At 38.9% G+C, this 25,803-nt stretch overlaps 1 protein-coding gene across 1 annotated transcript in view; it reads left to right on the top strand.

The window, feature by feature from the left end:
- The window catches only part of UNC5C (unc-5 netrin receptor C), a 399,382-nt gene that overhangs the window by 371,635 nt on the left and 1,944 nt on the right, over positions 1–25,803 (top strand). The window contains exons 13-15 of the mRNA XM_044680230.1: positions 9,946–10,095; positions 12,200–12,364; positions 24,521–24,699. Of these exons, the coding sequence (XP_044536165.1) occupies positions 9,946–10,095; positions 12,200–12,364; positions 24,521–24,699 (494 nt within the window). The remainder of the gene's footprint in view (positions 1–9,945; positions 10,096–12,199; positions 12,365–24,520; positions 24,700–25,803) is intronic.

Raw genomic sequence — 25,803 nt, 5'->3', positions numbered from 1 at the left:
CTACACACTAAAAAAATATTGCATTCTAACTTGAATAACTCAAGAAATTAGAATTATATCACCAACTTATTATTATTCACAGACTAACAACCCCTCTCCATACTACAAATATAGACATCAAAATATGCTAGAGAACTGAAATAATAAATACTAACATTGACCACAACTACCACATATCACATTGATTAGTAAAAATTAAAAAACAGCATTTTTGATTGATAACACTATAGCAAATTCTTAAAATCTCCAAACAATGTAGAATAAAAAGCTGTAAAAGTATAAAGATCAAGTCCAAGAAATCAGGTTGCGGTATCATCCTATCTGCTGCCAGAACATCAAAGGCATATGAACCTACCGGGGATGAATTTATATCCCAATTTTTTTCAACTATAGAATGTAGATTTTTTTTCAAATCCATCTATGAAAGCCAGCTAAATGTAAAATACAAAAGAATAATAGCAATATAGTAACTCATCCCAGACCATTTCAATAAGAATTCTATTGAATAAAATAAGTAAATTATAGTAGTGTTGGTGTTAAATTAATAATCATACTAATAAGAGCAGCCATTTGTATGGTGCTTTTAAAGTGGATAAAGTACACCTGTTGACTGATCCTCATAATGTCCCTGAGAAAAACAGAGTACATATAATAACTCCCATTTCATATATGAGGGAGATAAAATACAACAAAATGAAGTGATGTTCGATGGCCCTCAGCTAGGTTTCAAACCCATATATAGTGCAAATTCAGTATTATTTCTCCTATATAGCACTTCTGTCTATTAAATTAATCTGAATGGATGGATGGGGCAGAAAGGGAGGGGGGGTGAGACAGATGAAGAACCAGTTAAGTCCGAGCTAAAATCTGCCCTTTCGTGATCCCCCTTAATACTTCCTTCTTTGATTATCTCAGTCAAGCCTGTCTGTTATCTTGTTTGGACATAGTTATTTGCATGTTGTCTCTCTTCTTAGACTCTGAGTTTCTTGAGAGCAGAAAAGGTTATCTGCCTTTCTTTGCCTCCCCAGCATCTATCAATACGTTGAACATAGTAGGTCCTAAATAAATGCTTTTTGACTAACTGACTTAATAAACAAAATAGAAAATTTCAACGGAGACTTTGAAGGGTTAAAAGGAATGTCAGTAGCCTCCGTGAATAGAAGTGGGGGATAAAAGAGAAAAACTGAAATGGCTTAAATGGAGAAGTACAAAATCTTCCTTTTCCTCAGGAGAGAGCCAAGCAGCAGACATGTGGCATGGACATTTCCCCAAGCATCGTCTTTTGGCATTTCCTTTAGAAAGTGGCACAGACTTTGCTGTCCCTGTGAATAGGAAAAGCAGTGATTCAGAGTGATATTCTGTGGCGGTGGCGGCGGCAGCTATGGGAGTGGCAGGCAGAACCCTAGAAACGAAATGACTTGAGTGGAAAATATTTGCCAATGGTCACAAGAGTCGAGCCTTGGAGTTATTAGGAATGAAGTGGGGCAGACTCACCCAAGAGGAGAGAGGAGCACCCCAGCATGCATAATGAAAGAAGTTTTCCTGGCATAAGCCTGAGCCAGAAGTCAGGAAACAGGCAGGTGGACTGAAAGCAGACTGACAGTAGGGAGGGACCCAGTGCCAGGCAGTGCAGCTTGAAGGCCTGGAGGCCAGGGAGACAGACAGCACATGGGGAACAGAGGATTTCAGGAGCAGCAGCAGCAGCAGGATCTAAAGAACTGGCAGAAAAAAGGAGCAAACAGATGCTTTTTTCTTTGGCCTTTGCTTCTGGGAAGTGTATATAGTCGTAGCTGTGACAGCCACAGTAACCAAAGAGTTGAGTTTCTCATTCCACACCATATCCCCAAAGAATATAATGCAGGATTCACAAATGAACAGAGAGAGGACAGAGCCTGTGACCTCTGAAAAGGCTTGTAATAAAATAAAATAAAATAAAAAATACTACCCTGAACAAATATTAGGTCTTCTGAGGTTGTACAAAAGACTCACACTGTGCCTTTTCAGCATGATTTAATGGAAAGAACTCTGGATTTGGCCTTGGGAAAACTAGGTTAAAATCCTCACTTCAATACTTACCAGCACTATGACTCAAAGCAATTCATCTTTCTCAGTTTTCTCATCTATAAAATGGGGATTATTATATTTCTACTACCTACTTCACAAGTTCAAGATGGGAAGGTACTTTACAAACCTTAAATTCCATACAAATAAAATCATTTTTTGGCTTCTTCTGAACCATGGGTTTCTATGTTGAGTTGGTTACTCACCCTCTGCCCCCCTTTTGTCCAAATCAAATAGATCTCAAAGCACTGAGGGTCATCTTTTATTTGTCTTTGTTTCATAGTTTGTTGTAACCAAAAAATTCGGCACCTACTGATAATAATATAAAGCTAGCCTCATTGAGCTGCTCTGTGTAAGTCAGCCCTGGAGGGTAAGGTACATAACTCCAAAAGCTGATTTCCACATTCAAGTGAGTAGTATGGCATCTTAACCACAATAAATCAAATTTATTCCATCTATGGAAGAAGATGCTGATCCAAAAAGATGAAAAATATGTGGAGAGTAGGTAGACTATTTGGTTAGCCATAGTTTTCTTTCATCTTCCTGATACGTCTAGCAATTGTCCTATTACAAGTGCTGATGCCTGAAGAATTACTCACCTGAGATTGCATAAAGCTATCTCTGTGTGTAGGCAACTTAGGGCTGTCCACTTTAGGAAAGAGTAAGGAGAGATGAGACAGTGGAAATCCATAGCACTGACTTGAACCTCCTTTCACTTTGAAGTTCAGCTTTTCTAACAGATAATAAAAATAAACTTTCTTAGGCAGAAGATAATCCACAAACCGAAGAACTAAGAGGTTTACCGTCTCAGAAGAGGAAGGCAGAATCTAAGTGGGAATAATGATGTCAAGCAGAGAAAATAAAAGGAGGTATTCAGGATAGGGGAACAAGGAATTAGTTCATGAAGTATAGAATATGATACTGGGAACTTTTGGTCCTCAGAAGCCCAGAACTCCAATGCCATAAGCCTATTAATATCACCATGACCACTGCCTTACTTATTTTCAAATATGTATTCAAAGTATCTGGCATACTGCTATATTTACTAGAGGTGTTATGATACCTTTTTAAGTGACTGATCTAGGAAACTTGCCTACATTATTAGGTAGGCGATAGTAAATATAAATCGCTAGCTTAAAAAAATAATGGTATTGAGTTCTTATGCTATTCCTAATAATGATAATTAATCATAATGGCATTTATATTGCACTTTGAGGCTTACAAAGTGCTTTACAAATATCACTTCATCTTTGATCTTCTCAATAACCTGGAAAATATTTGCAATTATTCTTGCCCATTTTGTACGGCAGTATATAGGCAGTAACAGAGGCAGAGTTAAGCTATTTGCCTGGGTCGCACAGCTATTAAGTGTCTGGAGCTAGATTTAAACTCAGGTCTCTCTGACTATTTCTCAATCCACCTCTGCACCTTTCTTCTGCCTCAAACTCTACCCCCTTTATAACCAATCAATTACCAGTAGTTTTTATTCTACCTCCACATCTCCTATTTCTCTCCTCTCCATTCACTCACACAGTTATTAGTCTAGTTCATACCAGTATCTCCCTAATTCTTCTTTCTACTTTTAACCTTTTTCTTCTTCCAATCTACTCTCCATGAAGCTTGACAAAGTAATATTCCCAAGGCACAAGTCACTCGTGTTCAAGGAGTTCCAATGGCTCTATTGGCTCAAAGATCAAATACAAACTCCTCAGAAGGTATATAAAGCCAGCTAAAATGGTGCTTATCCCAAGTTTTCTAGCCTTATCTCTTACCTCATACACTTCCCTTTCAAAGATAGAACTTGCTTTCTTCTACCTCTTCATTTGCATAAATTATCCCTTGATAACTAGAAAGTCATTCATTCTTATCTCTGCTTCTCACAATCCTTGAAGGCTTGACTGTGGATTACCTTTTGTGTGAAGCCTTCCCTGGTCCCAAGAGTCCCCAGTGCCCTCTGCCATCAGATGACCTGAGATTCAATTCTACCTGTGACCCATTTGTCTTTAGGCAAGTCACCTAAACTCTGTAGGTGTCAGCTTCCTCTATTATAAAGTGGCATTAAACTGGATAGCCTCTGAGGTCCCTTCCAGTGCTAGAACTATGATACTCCATTGAGGAAAATCTCAGCATGCTTCTGTCGTGTATGTGTTGAATCTCTCCCAACCCAAGGACCTACACAGAGTAGGAACTCGGAAGATATGTTTGTAGTTGCTTTTCTCCCTTTCTACTAGGTCTTTATATCATAGAAAGTATTTATCCCCTAATATCCTAAGAGGCCGCGATGCTTACAGATCAGAACAAATCCCTTCAAATGTACAGTCCTTAAAAGGGCCCAAATTTATTATTGCTCTAAATAATGTAGATTGTGGCTTCCACCATCTCTCAGGCAAGTTGTTTGCTATAAAACCTGCTTTTTCTTGTAGCTGGGTTTCTTGTTTCTGTCTAAGGTTGATCGCTCTGCTATTTCTCCCCACGTCAAGATTGACTCATTCAGTATTAGCTTCAGTGGCTAACTCAGGAGACATCAGTCACTAACTGCAAATGAAACGGATCTCACAGGCTTGTTTTGATTTCTGTCCAACACAGAGGTCCTGGTGGTGAATAGTCCACTCTACACTGTTCGCTATTGGTTTCTTGTGTTCATCTTTACCATCACAGGACAGATGGATTAGAGACTCAATTGTATTGTCCTAGATAACAGGCTCTTGAGAGAAAAATCTATCCATGGGCAGAGTCAGAGAGGTAGGGAAGAAACTAGAGAAACTAGAAATAAACCCTTACCTCCTATAACAGAGGAATATATTCAATCTTTATGACAAGCTATTTGAAATATCTAACCGAAACCTAAAGGAATTCAAAGAGGAGAGTAATTTTATAGGTAGTAAGAGTAAGGATAAACTCATTTAAAAGAGGGCTATGTTTCTCTCTGAAAGGATGATTTACTTACAATCTGCTTTGTTTTCTGTTTATATATATTGTCATACAAACTATTTCAACATAAATTAAAAAGGCAAAAACGATTTTAATGGAATCGGTATTTATCCCCCTTCTCTTATTTTATAGGATTATAGACTTAGGCATGGAAAAGAGCTTTAAAGTCTGATAATCAAGCCCTTTCATTTTTCAGATGAGGAAACTGAGGCCCAAGAGTTAAGTGACTTAAAAGGCCATACACTATAGTAGGTGACACACAACCAGGCAGGAGGTGATAAGGTCCTATAATAGAAAGGGATGTGTCAAAGGAGAGAAGGGGAGCACAGATGAGAGATGCAGAAAAGATAAAATCAGCAGTCCTTGGCAACAGCTTAGATATAGGTGAGAGATAATAAGGGTCCCAGGATGCCTCCTAGGTTGTAAGCCTGAGGGACCAGGGCATTGGTGTTGCTCTCTAAAATAATATAAGGAAGGTAGGTTGGTGGGAATATTAGGGGGCAAGATAATAAGTTCTATTTTGGATATAATGAGTTTAAGATGCTTACTAGACATCCAGTTTAAGATGTCTGAAAGGTGGTTGGGGACAACTAGGTAGCACCATGGATAAAGCACCAAGTCTGAAGTTGGAAGGACCCAAGTTCAAATTTGGCCTCAGACATTTCCTAGCTGTGTGACCTTAAACAAGTCACTTAACCTCAATTGCCCTAGCCCTTGCTGCTCTTTTGTCTTGGAATTGATACTATGACAGTATGACAGATGGTAAGGTTTATATATGTATTACATATATAAACCTTACCATCTGTCATTATATATATACCTTACCATATATATGTATATATATACAAATATTATGTATTATGTATATATGTAAAAGCAGCAGTTGAAGATACGAGATAGGAGGTCATCGCAGAGATTAGGGCAGAATAGAAAGATTTGAAAATCAGATGGTAATTATATCCATGGGAGTTGATGAAATCATCAAGTGAAGTAGTAGAGAAGGACAAGAGAAGAGGTCCCAGGAAAGAGGAGTTATAGAAAAGTGCTGATCCAAACTGACAGAAGGAGTTTCATCTACTAAAGAATTCACAGGCTCAGTCCCTGTCCTTATCCCTGTCTTTACAAGCTTAGATTCAGTAAGTTATATATTGTGTAAAGCTGAAAAGTATCCAAAGGAGAAAAACCAGGAAAGGGAAGAGCCCCGAGTCCATGGCACATGAGGATTAGTTGAAGGGAATGGACATGTTCAGTATGGAGAAAAGAAGAATTTTTAATGGGGGACATATTATGGAAGCAAATATATACAAAGCAATTTTCATATAGGACAAATAGGAAATAATTAACAGAAGGAAAGAACTTGAATTAAGACAGATTGGGGTGGGGGCAGCTGGATCAGTGGATTGAGAGCCAAGCCTAGAGACAGGAGATCCTGGGTTCAAATATGGCCTCAGATACTTCCTAGCTGTGTGACCCTGGGCAAGTCACTTGACCCCCATTGCCTAAGCTTACCACTCTCTTCTGCCTTGGAGCCAACACACAGTATTGACTCCAAGTCAGAAGATAAGGGTTTAAATAAATAAATAAACAAACAAACAAACAACTAAATGAATGAATGAATAAGTAAATAAACAAACAAACAAATAAATAAATGTCAGCATTGCTGTGACACTGATTGTCACTTTAACAAAAAAAAAAAAAAAAGACAGATGGGAGGGGGGCGGAGATGTAATAGTTGCCTCTGACTCATATGAGGGCATATGGAGGAGAAGGGATTCAGCTTATTCTGTTTGGCCCCTGAGGGTAAAATCAGAAATAACCCAAAGAAATTCTTAAAAGACACATTTAGGCTCAATGTCAGGAGAAAAAACAAATTTGTATCCCTTAGATCTGTCCAAGAATGGAATGGATTGTTTAAAAGAGGCAAAGGGCAAATGACCATTTGTTAAGTATTGGCATTTGCTTTCATGGATGTCTTAAATTTTAAATCTTAAATCATATGGCAACTGAGATTCCTTTCAGATTTCAAGTCTGTGATTCTAATCCATTCTAATCCAAAATCTCATCCATTTAGGTCTTTGGATGACCTTCCAAATCAAGAAAATTGAGGATGATTCCAACATGTTTTAACAAACTCAATAGCCCTTGGTGATCTTTGCTGTTCGTAAAATATGCAGATTTGATACATTGTTGGATCCAATTACTTCACAGAATACAACACATCTTCTTTTAGACATCCTAGGGAGATAATTTGGACATAATGAAGATCTATAGTAATCAGATAATTACTATCGATTGCTCTTTAGACATCTTGATGGGGTAATTAGGCCATACTGGAAAGAAGCTAGAACTGATTGATTGGCACAGCCTTAATCTAAAAGATTTCTAATTATGTTTCTTTTCTTCTAATGGCTTATAAACAAACATCATTTTAGCTTTAGAATTTGTCAGGTGCCAGGTTCATTGGGAACATCAGCTTTCTCTTTTATGCTAACTAGACAATGAACATGATCAACATATGCTTATTATACATCACTGCGGAAGCAAAGGCAACTTCAATTATCCCTGGCTGTTCTTTCCCTTCCTCCTCCCCAAAGTCCGGGCTGTCAAGATGAAGTGTGTGGCTCAGGGTTTTCTGGGTGAGTGACAATCGTGGCAGCATTGCAATTGCAGGGTGTATTTACTCATCTGGCTTGTGGAGGACTCAAAGAAGAGTGTATTAAGTATGTTAAGCAAGGCATGAGCAGCCTAAGCTATGCAATGTGTATTTTTCATGCCTGCCTAGGTGGTGCAGGGGCGAGTGTGAGAGCTGCATGGCGTGCCCAGGTAACACTGTCGCTGAGTGATGGCCAACAGTTAAAGGCAAATAACCCATGCACTTCTGTGCAGTAGGGGATTCACACTCTGTGTAATAGGGAATTTCCATCTCTCATTTACCATTAGACATGAATGGAAAGAGCTCCTCTTTTCATTCTCCTATTTCCTACCCAATATTGGATTTTTATTTTCTTAGTAATAGATTTTAGTCAGAATCCTGGTTTGACCAAATGGTTGTTTCTTGCTTTCCATCATTTATAAAGCAGCTTGAAATGAAGCCATGGTATGCCTAATCAATTTAAGTTTGCTAGCTGAGTCTTTATTAGACTAAAGCCTTACGGATTGGACTTCATTAAATAAATATTAAGGCTGATATACTTCTGAATTGCAGCACGGCTCACATTCTAGTCTTGTTTAGATTCCAAGATTGGTATGTCATGTTGAGCTGCACCTTGCAGAAGTCCTCCCTTGAGACTGAAAGCACATCTCTTGTTTACTGTGAGCATCGGTAGTTTGCAAACACTTTCATCCCCCAGTTTACTGTATCTTCCTTCCTAACTACACTGCTACAGCAAAGGAAGTCTAAAGGTGACACCCCACACCGTGGCACAGTAGTGTATGTAGCAAGAACATTCAATTGGAATCACAAGCCATTCTTGTGACAATTATTCCCGTGTTCCCTTCCATCTTTCCTCTCTCCCTCTCTTTCTCCTTTCCTTTTTCCTTCCTCTCTTCATCCTTTGCTTCCGTCCATCTCTTCCTCCCCTTTCTCCGTTCTTCCCTTCTTTCCTCTGGATATCTCACACAGACTCCAGGGCTGCTGATTAACACAGGAGTTTTGACCTGTTGTTTCTGCCCTGGGCTATTTTGCTCCCTTTTTACACAATTTAATGGGTCTCCTTCCCATCCACTCCCAGAGGCTCAGACGTACTGTAGACAGCTGACTAGCATTATAGCTACTACATGCAGCTCAGAACTCCTGAGCACAGATGATCCACTAACCTCAACCCTAGCAGCAGGAATTACAGATGTGGGCCCCACTCGGCAGCAGTTTTCTTTTCTTCTCTTGAAAATGCTTCATCAATCTTTTCCAAAAAGTTTGAGAAACCCTAGTGTATAAATATGAGCCCCAATGTTCTTTCATTCTAATCTAAGACTTCAACTAACCAAAAAGCTGAAGGCTAGGCATTTTCTTTTAAATTTAACTTTCTTAGGAACTAAACATTAACTCAAAATTCACTTTTTTATTCCACTTTGAGAACATGCACCATGTTTTGTTTATTTTATATCTTCAGTTCCTAGCACTGAGGTGCTTAGTTCATTTTGTGAATAAACAAAAGAATTAATAAATGCCCCAAACCTTTGCATAACATATCAGGTCATTTTGCCTTATTAAACAGACGATACAAAAAGTAGCTAAATGGTTGATAATACTGAAATTCCTCAGATTCATTATCATAAACTTCAATTTTCTTTATAACTTGCTAAATAACATATAATAATGTAGGTTTTTATTGGCCGAATTACTCCAAAAGATAAATCTGCTTCTTTCTGTGTTCTTCTTTGGTCAGTGAAAAACCTCAGTCTCCCTACAGATACATACACACACACACACACACATGCATGGAATTGAATTGAATATGCACTTTCCTTAGGATACGCTCTTAAATTGGTGTTGTTTACTGTAACTGTTATTGTACATTTGTTTAAATTTCTAGGATGAATTGTTATTTCGTTTTGCCTCTTTTTATCTAAAAAGTCAAGTAGAAGGGAGCTCTGAGCGACATAGAGTGTAGAAGATCTATGTAACTTAGGGTGAACTCTGGTTAGATACGTTCTGGATGCTCAGGACTTCGATGAATTCAGTTAAATTCCATGGGCACAGGTAACTTTGGTGGAAGAAACTGTCCTTGCATTTTTCTTCTGCACCAGTGAAGGAAGAGATGGAGAGATGGAAAAAGGATCCAATCTCACAGGTTCTTCAGTCCAGAAGGTAGTTGGTTGTTTATGATCCTAGCTAGGTTCTATTGATCATGGATTGCTGGCATTAGAGAATCTGCTGATTTGATGAGAACCGACATAATGGATGCAGCTTGGTGCTTACTGTTTTTCTTCTTTGCCATCATTGTTTCTTTTCAGGAAGTTCTACAGCTGGAAAGACAGATGGGAGGGCAGCTTCTGGAAGAACCCAAGGCTCTCCATTTTAAAGGCAGCACTCATAACCTGCGTTTGTCAATTCATGATATAGCCCATTCCCTCTGGAAGAGTAAACTGATTGCTAAGTACCAGGTAAGAGCCCCAAGCAAAAATGAAAGGGTCAGGATATGAAGGTCTAAAAGGGGCTAAATACAAGTTACAGCAAGCAATCAGAATTTTATCCCTGCTCCCTCCTCCTCATGCCCTCCCCCCATTTCAAATGAATCTAAATGCATCTCTGAGATGTCCTGAGGCTGGCTGGGATTTTCAAATTCATGCTCAAAATGTTTGCAAAAAATAACTTTCTGTGTTTTTAAGAGGAGAGGGAATCCCATCTTTCTAATACGTTTCCAAAGAAATATTTGTAATGGGTCAGCAAATCCAGTCCCTCAATGTATTTATTGGGGGGAGAGGAGGAGAAGGAGAGAGGAAGTACTCTTTATCCTTAAATTGGATTGATTTCAAGCAAGAGTGGTCTCCCCATATGATATAAATTAGACATTAGCATTGCCAGTTTTGTAATTTAACTTTGAAAGTTGAAAAGGAACCTCAGTAAAGAAACTAAAATTGTGTGTGTGTGTTTAAACCTCTATGGGTTAAAGTCTATAAAATAAGAGGTTTTAAACTCTTGGACTCCAATCTTATTCTAATCATCCTATAGGTTCTCAGGGGAATTCTCTTCATACTTAATCAGTTAGGCCTAAATATCCCTCAAGACAGACCTCCTGATAGCTAGACCCAGAGGGTTCAGCTGCATTTCAGTGAGTTAGCATCTGAATTGGATGTACATCCAAGCCAAAGAGCCAGTATTTGCTTATTAATCAGCCAGTGTACATACTTCATTTTCTCAAGGGAGATGAAGGAGATATTTTCCTTCTATATGCCTGCATCTATAACTCTATGCCTATATCTATATCTATCTATTAACTGGTAGATATGTTGATTTATCTATCCAAATCTGTTTATATCAGATGTTCAGTAATCGATCCCCTGGAGATTTCTGGCACATTTGCCCACTTATAACAGTGAAAAAAAAACAATAAGGAGAAAGTTCTCATATGCTACATTTTTCTTATTTAATTTGCCTAAATATGGACATATTCTTCTTTTTATTTTTCCAATTGAACCACAATCCTTTCTGCTGTCTCAGCTTTCTTAAGACTTCTTACCTGACTTCTAGCACAACTAATTCAGATCTCTAACTTAGATTTGGGCCAATATTCCTTAAATAAGAGACACTGGACTATGGGGGCAGCTGGTGGATAAGTGGATTAGAGAACCAAGCCTAGAAATGCTTGGTCTTGGGTTCAAATCTTGCCTCAGATACTTCCTAGTTGTGCTGGGAAAGTCACTTAATCTCCATTGCCTAACCCCTTGGAACACATTGTTGATTCTAAGTGGAAGGTAAGGGTTTTAGAGAGAGACAGAGACAGAGAAAGAAAGAGGACTAGATCTGTAATTTCATTGATGCAGGGAACTTTGGGTAAAGAAATTCTATCAGTGTAGATCAGTATCTCCTCTGTGACTTAGAAATACTTAAAGTCTATAAATCAGTATAATGTATCACTTTCTAGGGAAATGACAAGGTTTTTTTTTCCTAAATGCAACTTAAATATTATGTTTTTTTTATTAGAGCCTAATTGTTTTTCTAGGGGAAAGTCCTGTTCTTTTACCTTATCAATTATATATTGTTATTTGTGCCTGTTATTATAATGTTATAGTGAGTTTCTACTATCATATGAGAGAAGAGGATATATGTATGAAAGTATACTGAATTTATATATTTTATGTTCACTTTAAAGAGGCACTGTGATATAGGGGATAGAGAGCTAGGCTCAAAGCCAGAAGATCAATTCAGTTCCTTTCTCTGACACATCCTGGCTGTATGACTAGAGGCAAGTACTATAATGTACAGGGAAGGTGCTGACCTGCATTGGTTCTGGAGGGTGTTGGAATTGAATGAGGAAATCTTATCTCACATCTTATCTCTATCTCTCCACCTTTTAAGCTTATTTCTCCCCCTCCCCTAGATTCTCAGAATGCTTATAACAACCAATATCTTCTAACTTTATATAAAATGCGTGTTGCTTATCATTATTAAGTTACTTTTTAATAGATATTTTTATTTCCTTTTTTTTTTTTTTTTTTAGTTTTTGGGAACTTTCACTTCATTTCTTCTCACTTGTTTGTCCCGTAGGAAATTCCTTTTTACCATATCTGGAGCGGTTGTCAAAGAAATCTCCATTGTACCTTCACCTTGGAAAGATTCAGCCTGACCACAGTGGAGTTAGTTTGTAAGCTCTGCGTGCGGCAGGTGGAGGGAGAAGGACAAATCTTCCAGCTCTCCTGTACAGTGTCAGAGGTAATCAGGAAACTCGTCACCTCTCACTATAGTTCACAGGAGAGAAAGGGGCAGTCTGAGGGGAAGGGACCAACTCTGCCTCGGTTGATGCAACATTTGTGTTACTCAAAAGGTAGATAATGTCAAATCTCTACAAAATCACTTATATTTTAAATACTGCCAGATGAAAAGGTAGAAGGAAACTAAATTATTTAGAGACATCCTATGGCAAATCCTTGTAAAACAAAGCTTTCAAGTAGAGAACACCTGTAGAAATATTCCCCAAATTATATATTTATATATGTGTGTATATCGATATAGATATAGATATATAGATATATAGATGTAGATATAGATATAGATGATATAGATATAGATATATAGATATATAGATATATAGATGTAGATATAGATGTAGATATAGATATATCACTTGCAATGTCCACTTTCCCCAAAGATACCATCTTTTTCTCTTCAATGGCTTTTCCACATTTCCCCCTTGACTTTTGAACAGAAAAAAAGCTCTAACAGTTTCTCCCTAACTCTTTCACACTTCTCTCCCTCCTTGAAAGAATAGAAAAATAGAAGCTTCATTGTGTTTTCTTCTTATTTCCACTCATGGGTCCCCAAAATGAACAACAAGAGTTTGTCTCTCTTCTCCTTTGGGAATGGGGTACTTCAAAGATAGATGTGAAGTTGAGCATGATTTTCTTTGTATTCTTCCCTTCGGTTTCTCTTTACTGACATCTTCCCACCCTTTGGTTGGCATTTTGTTAATTTACCTTGAATAAATAGCTCTTTCTCGCTACACAACAAAAATTCCCTTATGAGAAGGAAGAACCAGATGAGGAGTGGATTGTATCGTTTCTTACTGGGTTCCAAAACCATAGAGAAACAAAGTGAACAGAAGTAGATTTAGTGCTCAGAAGGAAAAAAAGAAAGAAAGAAAGAAAACAACTCTGCGGCTCTTAGCTCATCCCTGTGCCAAAAGCTGAGCCCGTGATACTCATATTAGACAATTTCAGCAGCACTACAAATCCAACTTAAAATACAACCTTGGTTTCTCTGCCCTCTGCACAGTGACAAATGACATGTCACTTTGCTCATCCTGTCTTCCTCTTAATCTCACATTTAGAGACTATCTCCCTCAGCCTCTTTCCCATAGCCCATTGAGGTGCGGTCATCTTTTCCTTGTGGAGTTTCATGAGCCTTTTGACTCATAAACCACTTTAGTCACAGCCCCCAGTGACATTCATAAGGAATGATCTTGGTGTCACGATGCCATAGCAACCGCCAGTGCCTTCCGTTGCACAAGCCATATCTCTGAGGCACACAGTACCACCCCGCTGACTTTGGATGGTGTTTTCACTCTTTGGGCCCAGCAGGTCTGCAAAGTTCAATAACCACCCAGCTCCGATGACAACAAAAGCTGCATAATTTCAGAGGGGGAGGAGAGTTATCCCTTTGATGCACGCTTTCTGTTAGGAGTGCTCATTTGCTGCCGGATGAAAAGGTAGATGAGATGCAGCAACAAATGAAAGGGCTTCAGCCCTCCCCCTCATCAGCCTCTCTCCACCTCTTCCCAGAGAAAAGACAGCTCTGACTAGTGTGGTCATAACTTAAGAATTATCTTTCTTGCTCTAGTGTAGGAGGAGCACTATTTCTTTTGCAACCTTGACACAGAGACTTCCCTCCCGGAAAACACAATTGTTCGCAAACACCCGTGACTTTTTATCCAAATAGAGTAGACAAACAAATTTAAGGAGTTGGGGGGGCGGGTTGGAGAGCCAGGCTCTAAGTAACTTAGGGGGATTATATGGGGCACTGCTTTTTGCTTCTGGGTCAATGGTTTGAATCTCGCCATTGTATGAGTATTTGAATGCAATTTGAGAATTTATAGAAGAGTAGTTGATGTAGCCATGATGTCAGAGGGATACACTGATAAACAATTGACTTCTAGGATTTCCCAAATCCCAATGCTCACAGGAGCCTCTAGGAACATATAGAAATTACATGTATTTTCTAAATGCCAAGCAAATGGAAGGTGACTGTGCTCACCCTTTTTTCCCTTCTAAATAGGACTCTTGCCCAGGATCTCACAGATAGTTGGCAGGTGGACTGATTACAGGGTTCTAAAGCCAAGATTTCCTGGGCAGTGCTCTTTTTATTATGGTTCACAGCGCTTTACATTCGAATACAAGTCGAGGAACCTTAAAGATCACCTAACCTATTTTTCTTAAAGAAGTGAATCCTGAAATCCTTATAAAAAAAAAATAGATTGTTCTGATCTTGGGACAATTTACTTGGCTAAACTTAACCAAAATAAGTTGTTCCCTGAAAAGGTCAAAGGACCTACATGTTTATCATCTGTAAAAGGCCTCCATTTATTCATCTGTAAAAGCAGAAGGTTGAACAAGATGGCCTCCAAAATCCCTTCCCGTCTTGGATTTTTGATCCTTTGAACCATTTTGTCCTCTGACCATGCTCAGTAGCCATGAGTTAGGGCTCCATCCCCCACAGCATCTGTCATCATAAAGTGAGAGCCATTCTAGGGTCTCCTTCTGGGCACTTCGTGGGGAAGCCCTTCTGACCATTTCACACATTTCCTCACCCCCAGCCACAAAATGTGGCCTCTGTAATCAGAAGAGCAGCCACTAAAGGCTGAGCTGGGAGAAATATCTATAATACAATATAAGAGCTGTCTAAAAGAAGTGCCCTGGAAAAGCCTGGAGCCAGGCGGTTCCGTGTCACCTGTTGGCTCCATGTGTCTTCCTCAATAGTCTCAACTGAAAAAAAAAAAAAGATCAGGGAGGGAGTAGAAATGGAAATGTGTATCTTCTGTCACTGGAGCTAGAGTCGGGGTGGTGGTGGGGGAGCTCATCATGCTAGCATCCTGTGAAACCCAGAGGAGAAAGATGAATTTGAAATTCCATGAAATAAAATCCTGCTCCATAATCTCCCCCTTTGCTCTTAGCTAGCTTATAGAGCTGAGTCAGGACCATCCAGTAGGAAGCAGACAATTACATCACATGGACAATGAACTAGGGAGACTGAACACACATAATGTAATCAAATCCTAGCATAATTTGATACCATTTGATGACATGCATTATCCCTGTTTTGCTGCAAGGTAATTAGACCATTTGGTAGGTCACTCACAAAAAGGAATGCAATTAACGTTTTATGCAGTCAAACTGATGTTTTGGTTTTCCCTTTGTATTTTGTTGGCTCAGCGTCATTATTCCCAATTTTTCCTGATGTCATGTGCCTCTCTCATCTATCACCCATTACAAAACTCCTGAGGGGCAAAGTGGGGCAGTATGGTGGCTCAGGGAAGAGAGAATGAGGCCTTGTAGAGGGAGGTCTTAGGTTCAAATATGGCCTTAGACCCTTCTAGCTGTGTGACTCTGGGGAAGTCACTTAACCCCCATGGCCTAGCTCTTATCATTCTTCTGCCTTGGAATGAATACAGAGTATTTGTTCTAAGATCGAGGGAAGGTTTTTTTAAAAGAGAATGACTTAAAGAGCTTAAGTATGATGATTTCATAGAAAACATAAATTCTTTTTATATTCATTTGCATTTCTATACTTTTTTATACCACCAAGCTGTGAGGTAGGGAGTAGTTTTATTTTATGGATAAGGGAATTAAAGCTGAGAAGTGGCACTGAGGCTAGTTCTCCCCTGTTCCCACCCAAACTGCCAGGTTTGGTATTACCTGAGATATCTTTACCAGGAAACGGGACTTTTGGTAATAAATGGATGACTAACAGGATTAGGAGCCAAGAGACTCAGCCTGAGCTGTGCTATTTAGTTATTCTATAAATTGAAGCAAGCCACAGTCCAAAATTGCAAATAATTATTAGCACCTGCTCTGGACTGGGTACAAGAATTCTAGGAACAAGACACTAAAATGATCGCTACTCTCAAAGAGCTGACATCATCCATCATCCTTATTTTACCTTTCTGGTTTCCTAATGCAGCAAATGGGATTAAGTGAGAGAATTACTAACCTCAACATTCTGATCCCATCAGTGAGATGGAGTGAAAAGTTCAAATACTTTAATTCAAATATCAGCGAATACATTCACAAATGAGTATAATCTAAGTGTTAATGATAGTAGGAAATCCTTTGCTATTTTAACACAGAAGGGTTAGAGAATAAGTATCTGAAATACATTTTACTCTGGATCTACCCCTTTTCTCTTAGAAGGAAAATGGAGAAAGAGAGGGAGACTATAGATACTGAAGACATAATCTGCAAACTTTTTAATACATTTATAAAATGTACACATTTTTCTACATTTTAGCTGGTAGGCACTGGATTTCACCACTGTGCCAAAAAGTTTGGTTTATGTTCATCTTACCAGGATAGTAGTGTGGGCTGTGTGTATACTTAGTGATTGTCTCAAGCAACTCTTGGAATACAAAAGGGCATAATCAACCTGATTTCCATAAACCTACAGCAAACAGGTTGTCACTCAATTAATGCATTAATTAGTTAAGCAGCAAGGTAGTATGTAATTTATCTAACAAATGGTTTCAACAGCCAAGTGGTTTCAATAGAGTTCATCTAGCCTTACCGTCCCCACATACTTAAGTGGACCTTCCTAAAGACAACCATATCACAACTAATTGAAAGAGAATGCTTCATCCACATATTTTTACACTATATGTACTTTTATACTCTTGACCCAAGATCTACATTGCTCTTTCGCCATAGTGGGTACTAATTCTGAATGTAATATTTATCTATAGGTATCAGAATAAAATAATGGTCCAATTTATTAGAAAATGATAAGAACATCTCTAAACCCTGTAACAGTGGAAACAGCACTAGCTCTGGGGTCAGAGAATCTGAGTTCAAATCCTACCTCAAACACTTACTGCCTGTTCAACTTTGTTCAAGCCATATAATCTGCTAAAACTTCCTCAACTGGAAAATGAATGGGTTGAATGATCTGGGAAACTTCATAGTGGCCATCATAGTTGCCTGTGATCTGGGAAAAGTCCTTACTCAATATCAATCAAATATTCTATGAAAAAAAGGAGGGGGAAAAGTAAATTAAATGCCTATATCCCATCATACCAACTTCTACAAATCTTCTTCTATCCCTCGGATTTGGGAGGGGATAAAGGGCAAAGTGTATGCATATGTGTTTATGTGCACACTTCTTGAATGCTAACCCTGGATAGACCTAAGAGAGAGATAGCAAGAAAGTTTGGTGTACCTATCCCAAGTTCACTCTTGCTCCATCCATGATAACTGGCAGACCCCAAATCTCTGGAATTCCCCTTGGCAGAAGAGTTCCCCATAATCTTAGTTGGCAGCTTGCATCTCTGCTGTAAGCCTGGATATCAGCTCTCCTTCCAACTGCTCCCAGTCACCACAGGTGATGGGTGATGCCAGTTCAAGCTGGCAACCCAAGAAGTCCCATTCCCAAAGCCAGCTGTCACCAGGCCACATGGCAGACAGCAGCTTTAGCCCTCCCCTGCAGTCTCTCTCTCTTCTCTCTCTCTTTCTGTCTCTTTCTCTCTTTTTCTCTCTCTCTGTCTTTCTCTCTCTCACCCTCCCTCCTCCCACCCTCCTTCCGTCCTTCCTCTCTCTCTTCCCTTCCCTCTGTCTGTCTCTCTTCTTTTTGATATTCAAATTGAATGGTGAACCTGTACTTTTCCAACTAAAGGGTTAAGAAATAGGAAGATTTAGTATGTCTTTATGCCCACATGCACCCTTATTGCTCCCTGGTGTCTCAATAATCTGTTTCCCTATCAAGGCTTCCAGGGACCCCCCTCTGCATCCAAAAGAGGTGAAACATCATTATAGAAAATCTCTGCTTGGCGGGAAATTAGAGATAATCTAGCCAATATTACTCTTACTTTACTAATAATAACTATGTTCTCTGAGGCTATAGCTTTGTAAAATTCAAAAGTTTAGTTAAGTGGCAAAGCTAGCATTTAAACGGAGATGATCTGACTACAAATCCATGGCATTTTCCGCCATATCACATAGGAATAAACAATTTTTTCAAAGATAACTTTCGCACACATTTAGAAAGCATGATCAGACTACGTAGGTGCTGTACCACAATGAAAGCATAAACCAGCTGCATAAACTAAACGGCGCCATGTTTTGTGTTACCAAAATCTGCTACTGCTGTTACATTCTTTGAAAGAAAGAAGAACAATATTCTCTAAAGAGAAAAATGTGGATTTCATTTCCCTGAAAAATCTTCATGACTTCAATGAATATGCTATCCCATTAATTTGGGCACTCCATTCAATAGTGCAGTTGACAGCCCTTCCTTGAGCACTTCCTGCCCACATCTTCCCACAAACCCCTTTCTGGTATATAGACAGTATACTGGGATCTTTTATCTAGATTTCTTGACATCATGTGAGTAACAGTAAAGGATACGAAGCATGTCACTATCAATTTGTGACTGGCCAAACATCCTTTTCTGTCTATTCATCACTTTGATGAAATTGCTCATGCTGATTCTAGTCTATAATCTTTCGTTGGAGCTTCTTTGTATTGGCATCTCTCTTTTGCCCTTTAGGTGACCTACAATTTTCATTGCTTATAGACTATGATATTCCATGATTCATAGACATAAACAGCACTGGAAGAATACTAGTGTTTAAAGAGTGGCCTCTACATCACAGAGAAGCTGGGAGGTGGGGAGGTAACTAAAACCTCTACGCAATTTCCCAAATGCAATCCACCATATCTAAAATATTGTGGTTAGTTCTGGACGCCATGTTTTAGGAAACTTATGCTAGTGGGAATCCAAAGGAGGGGAACTAGAGTGGTAAAAGGCCTCAAGATCTTGTCATATAAAAATTAGTTGAAGAAATTGAGGATTTTGAATTTTGAAAAGAGAAGCCAGGGGTGGGGAAGCACAGTGGGTAGGAGGAAACTCTTGCTTATCTTCCTATATTTAAAACATTGTCATCTGGAAGAAGGATTGGATTTGTTCTATTTTGTCTCAGAAATATAACTAGGAGTAATGGGTGAAAGGGCAAAGGAACAATTAGAATTGATGTAAATAAAAATTTCCTAACAATTAGAGCTCTCTAAAGGGACCACCTCTAGAAATAGTAGGGCTTGAAGACCGAGGTCTTCAAGCAAAGGCTGGATGGCAGCTTGTCAGACAGTTGTAGAAAGAATATGAGCTGGACTTAATGACTATGACTAGAATGGGACCTTAGAACCTCCCAATTCTGAGCCATATGCTTTGGCTTCTCATTTTTGTTCTCCTAATTTTGTATTGCCTTTGCACTCACAAGTCAATGATATGCACGAACAACTGATTGAAAGAAAATTCTTACATTGATAATCAGTCATTACAATTGTATAAAAAATAAATTCAATTCAATACGAATACTCTTAACTAGTCTGGGCAAAAAGGATGACATATAAATATGAGTTGGTGGCTCTAAATACCTTTTGGAGAGTGGGGACAGGGTCCAAGCAAATATGAGTTCAGTAGTCAGTTCCATGGTCCCAAAGGTAAGAATAGTTCCTTATATTGGTCTGCTTCTTTGCACTTACAACCTGTGCTATTTATCTGATCTACCTCTCCTCCTTATGTAGGACCTTTCAAGGAAAATGAGAGGATATGAAATGATATTTATGTTCTCTGCTACCTCTTTTTCAACATACTTGTTCTTTCTCCTGGTTTGGGGGATGAATCCACTTAAATCATTCCCATATGGCCTGGAAAGTGAGCAGTCTTATCCAGAACTCTTGGGTTCTTTGAAATAACTTTAGGGCAAGTGTCCTGGTGACCATGGAAAGTAACTGATTCTTCAGAGTCCTGAGAATTAAAGCTTTTACTCATAACATCTGGTTGCCTATATTATTGGGTGTAAAATTATATATTCATCTGGGGAAAGCCTAGTATTGAAGACAGATGCTACAACAACCACAATCCTAAACAATTATTGTAATAAGTGCTGTAGTAAGATCTTCTCTTAAGTTAACCTACCAAGTAAGTGGAAGAACTAATGGGCATAGTTTCTATGAACTAATAGTTCTAATAAAGAACTAATAGGTTCTAATAAAACTCAAGTATATTGTGCTATCAATAACCTCTGCTGTACCAGTTATTGGGACCAGAAAGGATGCTCTGCTTTGCTACTATTATTTTAAAAACTGAATAGCATAAAAATTGAATACATATATTTCTGATATTTTTCCCCTCCTACTCAAAAAATATATCAATTAAGTACTTACTGTTTTCTCATAGCTTAGGTATCAATAAACGGGAGAAGAGTAGGACAATGGATAGAGCACTGAACCTGGAGTCAGGAAGATCTGAGTTCTAAGACATAGTTTATCAGCTATATGTCCCTGGGCAAGTTACCCTCTTTCAGCCTCAGTTTCCTCATATGTAAAATGGGAAAATCATAGCAGTAATGGTGAGAATAAACCTTAAAGCACTATATAATTGCTAGTTATTCAATGAATGAATGAATGCATTATAATTTTGGGTCATAATGGTGATCTTGGATTCTCCAAGGCTATAACAATAGACCATACAGCATGGAAAGGCTTTGAGTTTAAATTCTGTGATAAACCCTTTATTTGCCCTCCAAGAGCTAGCTAGCTGAAAATAGAGAGGCTCAGTACCAGACTGGCCACCAGATGGTGACTTTTTACCGAAACAGAGAGGAGTTATGATCTGCAGTTCCCTGTCAACAGAATGACAATTAAATGAGAACACCTTTCAGAACTGAAACACTGACTTTAGACATCTGGGTCAATATCATTTTCCTAATATCCCCTTTGAGGATTCTGACACTTAACAAAATCTTAAAATCCCACTTGTGTTTGAGCTTCAAAAAACAAAACATGAAATGGTCCTTTGACATAGAACGTGCCAAATTTGGGGTCAAGAATCGGAGTACTGTGACTAGAGCCAACACTCCTCTGAATATTATTACAAAAATTAATTTTGCTCTAAACTGACCTCCATGCAGAATAGTGGGTTCTACACAGCATGATTCTATAACCAGGAAAACAGAGTTTTGACTAAGGCATTACAAATGAAGCTCAGTTTTGCAAAGTCAACACTAGAACCACTGATTCCTTCAATTCCCACTCCAGGGAACAACTCAGAATGCCCTTGGTGGCTGCTGCTGCTATTGCTGCTGTGGGTCTAGGTCTGTTCCGAAGGTGCTAGCAAGGAGAGTTTCACAGAAAAGCCTGAACAGCACACCATTAAATATGCCCTAGGTTTTTCTGCTGCTGGACATGGATCTTTCTTGTTTATCCTTCAGCAACTAATGTTGAACACCCAGGAGTTACCCATTTTAAAGTCAATTAAATTGATTTTTTTATATTGCTTTAATAGTTCCCAGGCAACGTTTGCTTTTGCCTTCTCAGCCCATAGATATAATGACTAGAGTGGCTCCTGTTTTCTTCTGCAGAAGAGAGTAAGAATTTACATTAATGTTGGTTTGGGAGATGAATTTACTTAAAGGATCATGGTATGGTTTCACTGGATTTATTATTAGAGAATCAGTTCATCCATTCTTTTCTGAAGGTGGTCTCTCCTTTATTTTCTGTTTCCTCAAAGGAAAAAAAGCTGACTTACTTTCATATAATTTGAATCATGTAGGATTTGGGTCATCTGATCCATCCCCCTAATAAATTACAGATGAAGAAACTCAGTTTGAAGAAAGGGAAGTGACTCACCACAAAGTTACCCATTTTTCAGGAGCACAATCAGAATTTACATTCCTCCTTCAACCTCCAAATGCTGTGTACTTTTTTTACTTTTTTTTTTTTACTCCAATGTGCTACATCCTCAGTAAGAGCTATGGTGTCTATCATTGAATCCAGTTCAGAAAACGTATTATTAAATGCTTCCTGGGAGTTCTACTATCAGAGGCAGCCAGGTTTAGATGATAGATAGCTGCAAAGACTATCCCCTCATACACTGGTTGAGAGATCCTGGACAAGTCCCAATCTCTTGGAGTTCTGGGCAACCATTAGTGATTCTAAGTTAGAGAGAAGGTAGTGACTCATTAGTAGAAGGAATTTCCTTATCGAAGAGTCTGCAGTACTAAAGAACTAAAGAAACCACAAGTCCAGTCCCAACTCTCCTAAATGTAAGACACTGACTGGGCTAAGTGGGAGCGACATGTAGATCAAAACAAAGAAGGATGCTCTCAAGCAACTTACATCCTACTGGGGATGGTGGGAATACAACTTGTACAAAAGTAAATAAATGCAAAGTAATCCAAAGTAACTATAGGTGGATAGAGAAATTATAAGAAGGGGAGCCGTCCACAAAGGTCCGAGGTCAAGACAGCAACTGAATTGAGCTTTGAAGGAAGCCAGGGATTCTAAAAGATGGAATTGAGGAAGGGAGACTCTCTATGCAAATGAACACTTGTGAAACCCTTTCAGCCAATTAAATGAACCAGGGCTTGAGTTCCAGCAAGCAAGGGGAAGCATCCGGGGGAAGGGGCAGAGGCAGGAAAGCAAATGTCATGTGTTTCATTCAGCAGCAAGAAGTTGGTGTATGAGATGTGACCTGTGTTGCCTTTCCCCACACTGGTTTTCTCCTTCGTGTCAGACATTCTCTAGCAGATCTGACTTCTAACAGTTAAATGTCAGCTCTGTTCTTTCTCAGGGTGCTGTCCTGGTACTTCCTCTTGAAATCTGATTCCTTTTTAAAAAGTTACCACTGTGTTTCTTTTCCTGCTCATTCCTGAAGGACCACCTTGGAAAACTGTATTTGAAATGTTCCAGAGCTTTCTATCTAAAATAATTTTCAATAAGGACCAATAAATCCACAGACTATGAAAGTAAACAGCACAAATATTTCTGTTAACCTAAGTAAAGGGACTGGCTCTGTGATTTCATTGGCATAAGGAATTCTCAGATGAGAAAACTCCTTCCACCGGTGCAGGCCAGAACTTGCTGTGTGAATTTAGTCTTAGAGATTAGACTGGAGGACACCGAGAATTTAAGTGACTTGCCCATATTCACATGGTCAGTATGTGTCTGGAAGGACTGGAAGGAAGTCCAGAGGAAGGACTGGAGCCTAAATCTTAAGTCAATTCCTGATCAAAGAAAAAAACTAATACTTAGCCCAGTGCCTGGAACATAGTTGTCACTTAATAAATGCTAGTTGACTATCATTCATTACATGTCTTCCACAGGGAAATACATTATTATTGGGAAACAAAATTAGAGGCCAAAGGCATCTTATTTTGTTTCCCAATAATAATAGGTGGCCATTCAACTTCTGTTTGAAGACCTCAAACAAGCCTACTCTCCCCTGAAGGCAACCTATTCTTCTTTTGCTCTTGTTCAGTTGTTTTTCTAGTCCTGTCCTTCTCTTCATGACCTGATTTGAGGTTTTCTTGGCAAAGATACCGAAGTGGTTTGCCATTTCCTTTTCCAGCTTATTTTACAGACGAAGAAACTGAGGCATGGTGAAGTGACTTACCCCAGGTCACAGAGCTAGTGAATGTCTAATTCAACTTATGAAGATGAGTCTTCTTGACTTCACGCTTGCATAGCCACTGCACTGCCTGGCTGCCTCTATTCTTCCTTTAAACAGTTCTAATCGTTCAAAATATTTTTTTACCATCAGTTTGAATTGGCCTTTCTGCAGTTTGCACTCATTGCTCCTAAAGCCTGTTTCTAAGGAGAACAGTTCTAATGCCAATAGGTATTAGGAAAAACAGCCCTTCAAATATCTGGCTTTGGCTATGATATCCCTACCTCACATCTTCTATTCTTCAAACTAAACATTACTTCAGTTGATGTTCATTTGGCATGTCTTTAGTCTCCTTTCCATTGTTATGCATCATCCTCTGTACCTGGATGCTCTCTAGTTTGACAATATTACTTCTAAGATGTATCACTTATAACTGAAAACATTATTCCAGTCATGGTCTGATCAGGACAGATACATGAAACTATTCCTTCCCTCTTTCTGTGGATACTACATTTCTATTAATGCAACCCAATATTAAATTAAGCCCCTTACTATTCTACTTAAACTAACCAAAGCTTTCATATCCTATTCTTGTACCATTTATTTATGAACCTAAGTGTAGAACTTTATATCCATGTCTATTTAATTCACTAATTAAATATTGATTGTCCTTTGTTCTCCCAATAACAATGCTATGTTGTTTTCTCAACTGAAATGTAGGAACCTACAGGCATCGACTTTCCCCTTCTGGACCCAGCAAGTACCATTACCACCATCACAGGACCCAATGCCTTCAGTATTCCTCTCCCTATTCGGCAGAAGCTCTGCAGCAGCCTTGATGCCCCACAGACAAGAGGTCATGACTGGAGGATGCTAGCCCACAAACTGAAACTGGATAGGTAAGCACAACCATTACTTCATGTTCAGCACCTCCTAGAGAGGAGATAGCTTTTCAATGAGACAAGGAAATATATGTTTTGGCTCACAGTTTTCCTTTCCCTATAATATTCTTTCTCCCCTTCTTTGACTACTACTCCATCTCCAAAGCTTTCCTTTATCAAAAGTTGCCTCCTTAAGAAACTTATATATTAAATCCTAAACACCCTAACTATTGTTTCTCAATCTACTTACTTCCCATTGCCAACTCTTCCAAACTACTTCAACCAAAAACATACCCTTTACTTGTCTTGTCATCATCCAGAAACCACGTCCAAGTTCAAGAATTTTGAAATCTCTTTATCTGACTTTAATTTATTGACTTTCACCTGCCTATCTTTTTCCCTTTACCAAACCATTTCCTTCATCCACATCATGATCTTAAATCCCTGGAACCCTCAAATTTAATTCTCTCTCTGGCCATCATCCCCACCCTAGCCACTCTCCTCTTCTCTCTATTTTGACCCCTTGTTAAACCAGTTCACCTGTCTGTTGTCCCTCCTTGACCCCTAACCTCCTTATCATATCGTTGATTGTGCCTGCAATTTCTCAAGCCTTGGATCACTCTCATCATCACTGTCTTTGCTCCTACACAAAGAGAAAACCAGACAACTGTTCTGATTAGGTCTAATACAAATGCATGTTGTACAACCTCAAGTGAGCCCTTAAAGGCAATCTTCCTTATCAATTCAATTCCAGTCTCCACCAAAGCTCTACCAAACCTTTTTATCCTTCCTTAAACTTCCCATGATTTTCCCTGCACCCACACTCTCAGGTAAGAACCTTGCCTCATATTTTACTGTAAAAGTTAAGGTTATTCACTATGAGCTCCTTTTTTTTCTCCTCTTCCTCATATCATCACTCACAAAGTTTCTACTAATATCTCTTCCTTCACCAAAGTCTTAAGACTAACTTCTCTACCTATACAAGTGATCTCATTTCATCCTGTCTTTTCCAAAAGATTGCCCTCCCTATCATATCCATTTATTTTTAATCTTTCCCTATTAGCTCCTGTCCTGCTGCCTTCTAACATGCCTATGCCTCCCATACCCCCCAAAACCCATATT

This window comes from Gracilinanus agilis, chromosome 6 (assembly GCF_016433145.1).
Source record: "Gracilinanus agilis isolate LMUSP501 chromosome 6, AgileGrace, whole genome shotgun sequence".
NCBI classification, from domain to species: domain Eukaryota; kingdom Metazoa; phylum Chordata; class Mammalia; order Didelphimorphia; family Didelphidae; genus Gracilinanus; species Gracilinanus agilis.
This window is presented reverse-complemented; position numbering and strand designations above follow the sequence as displayed.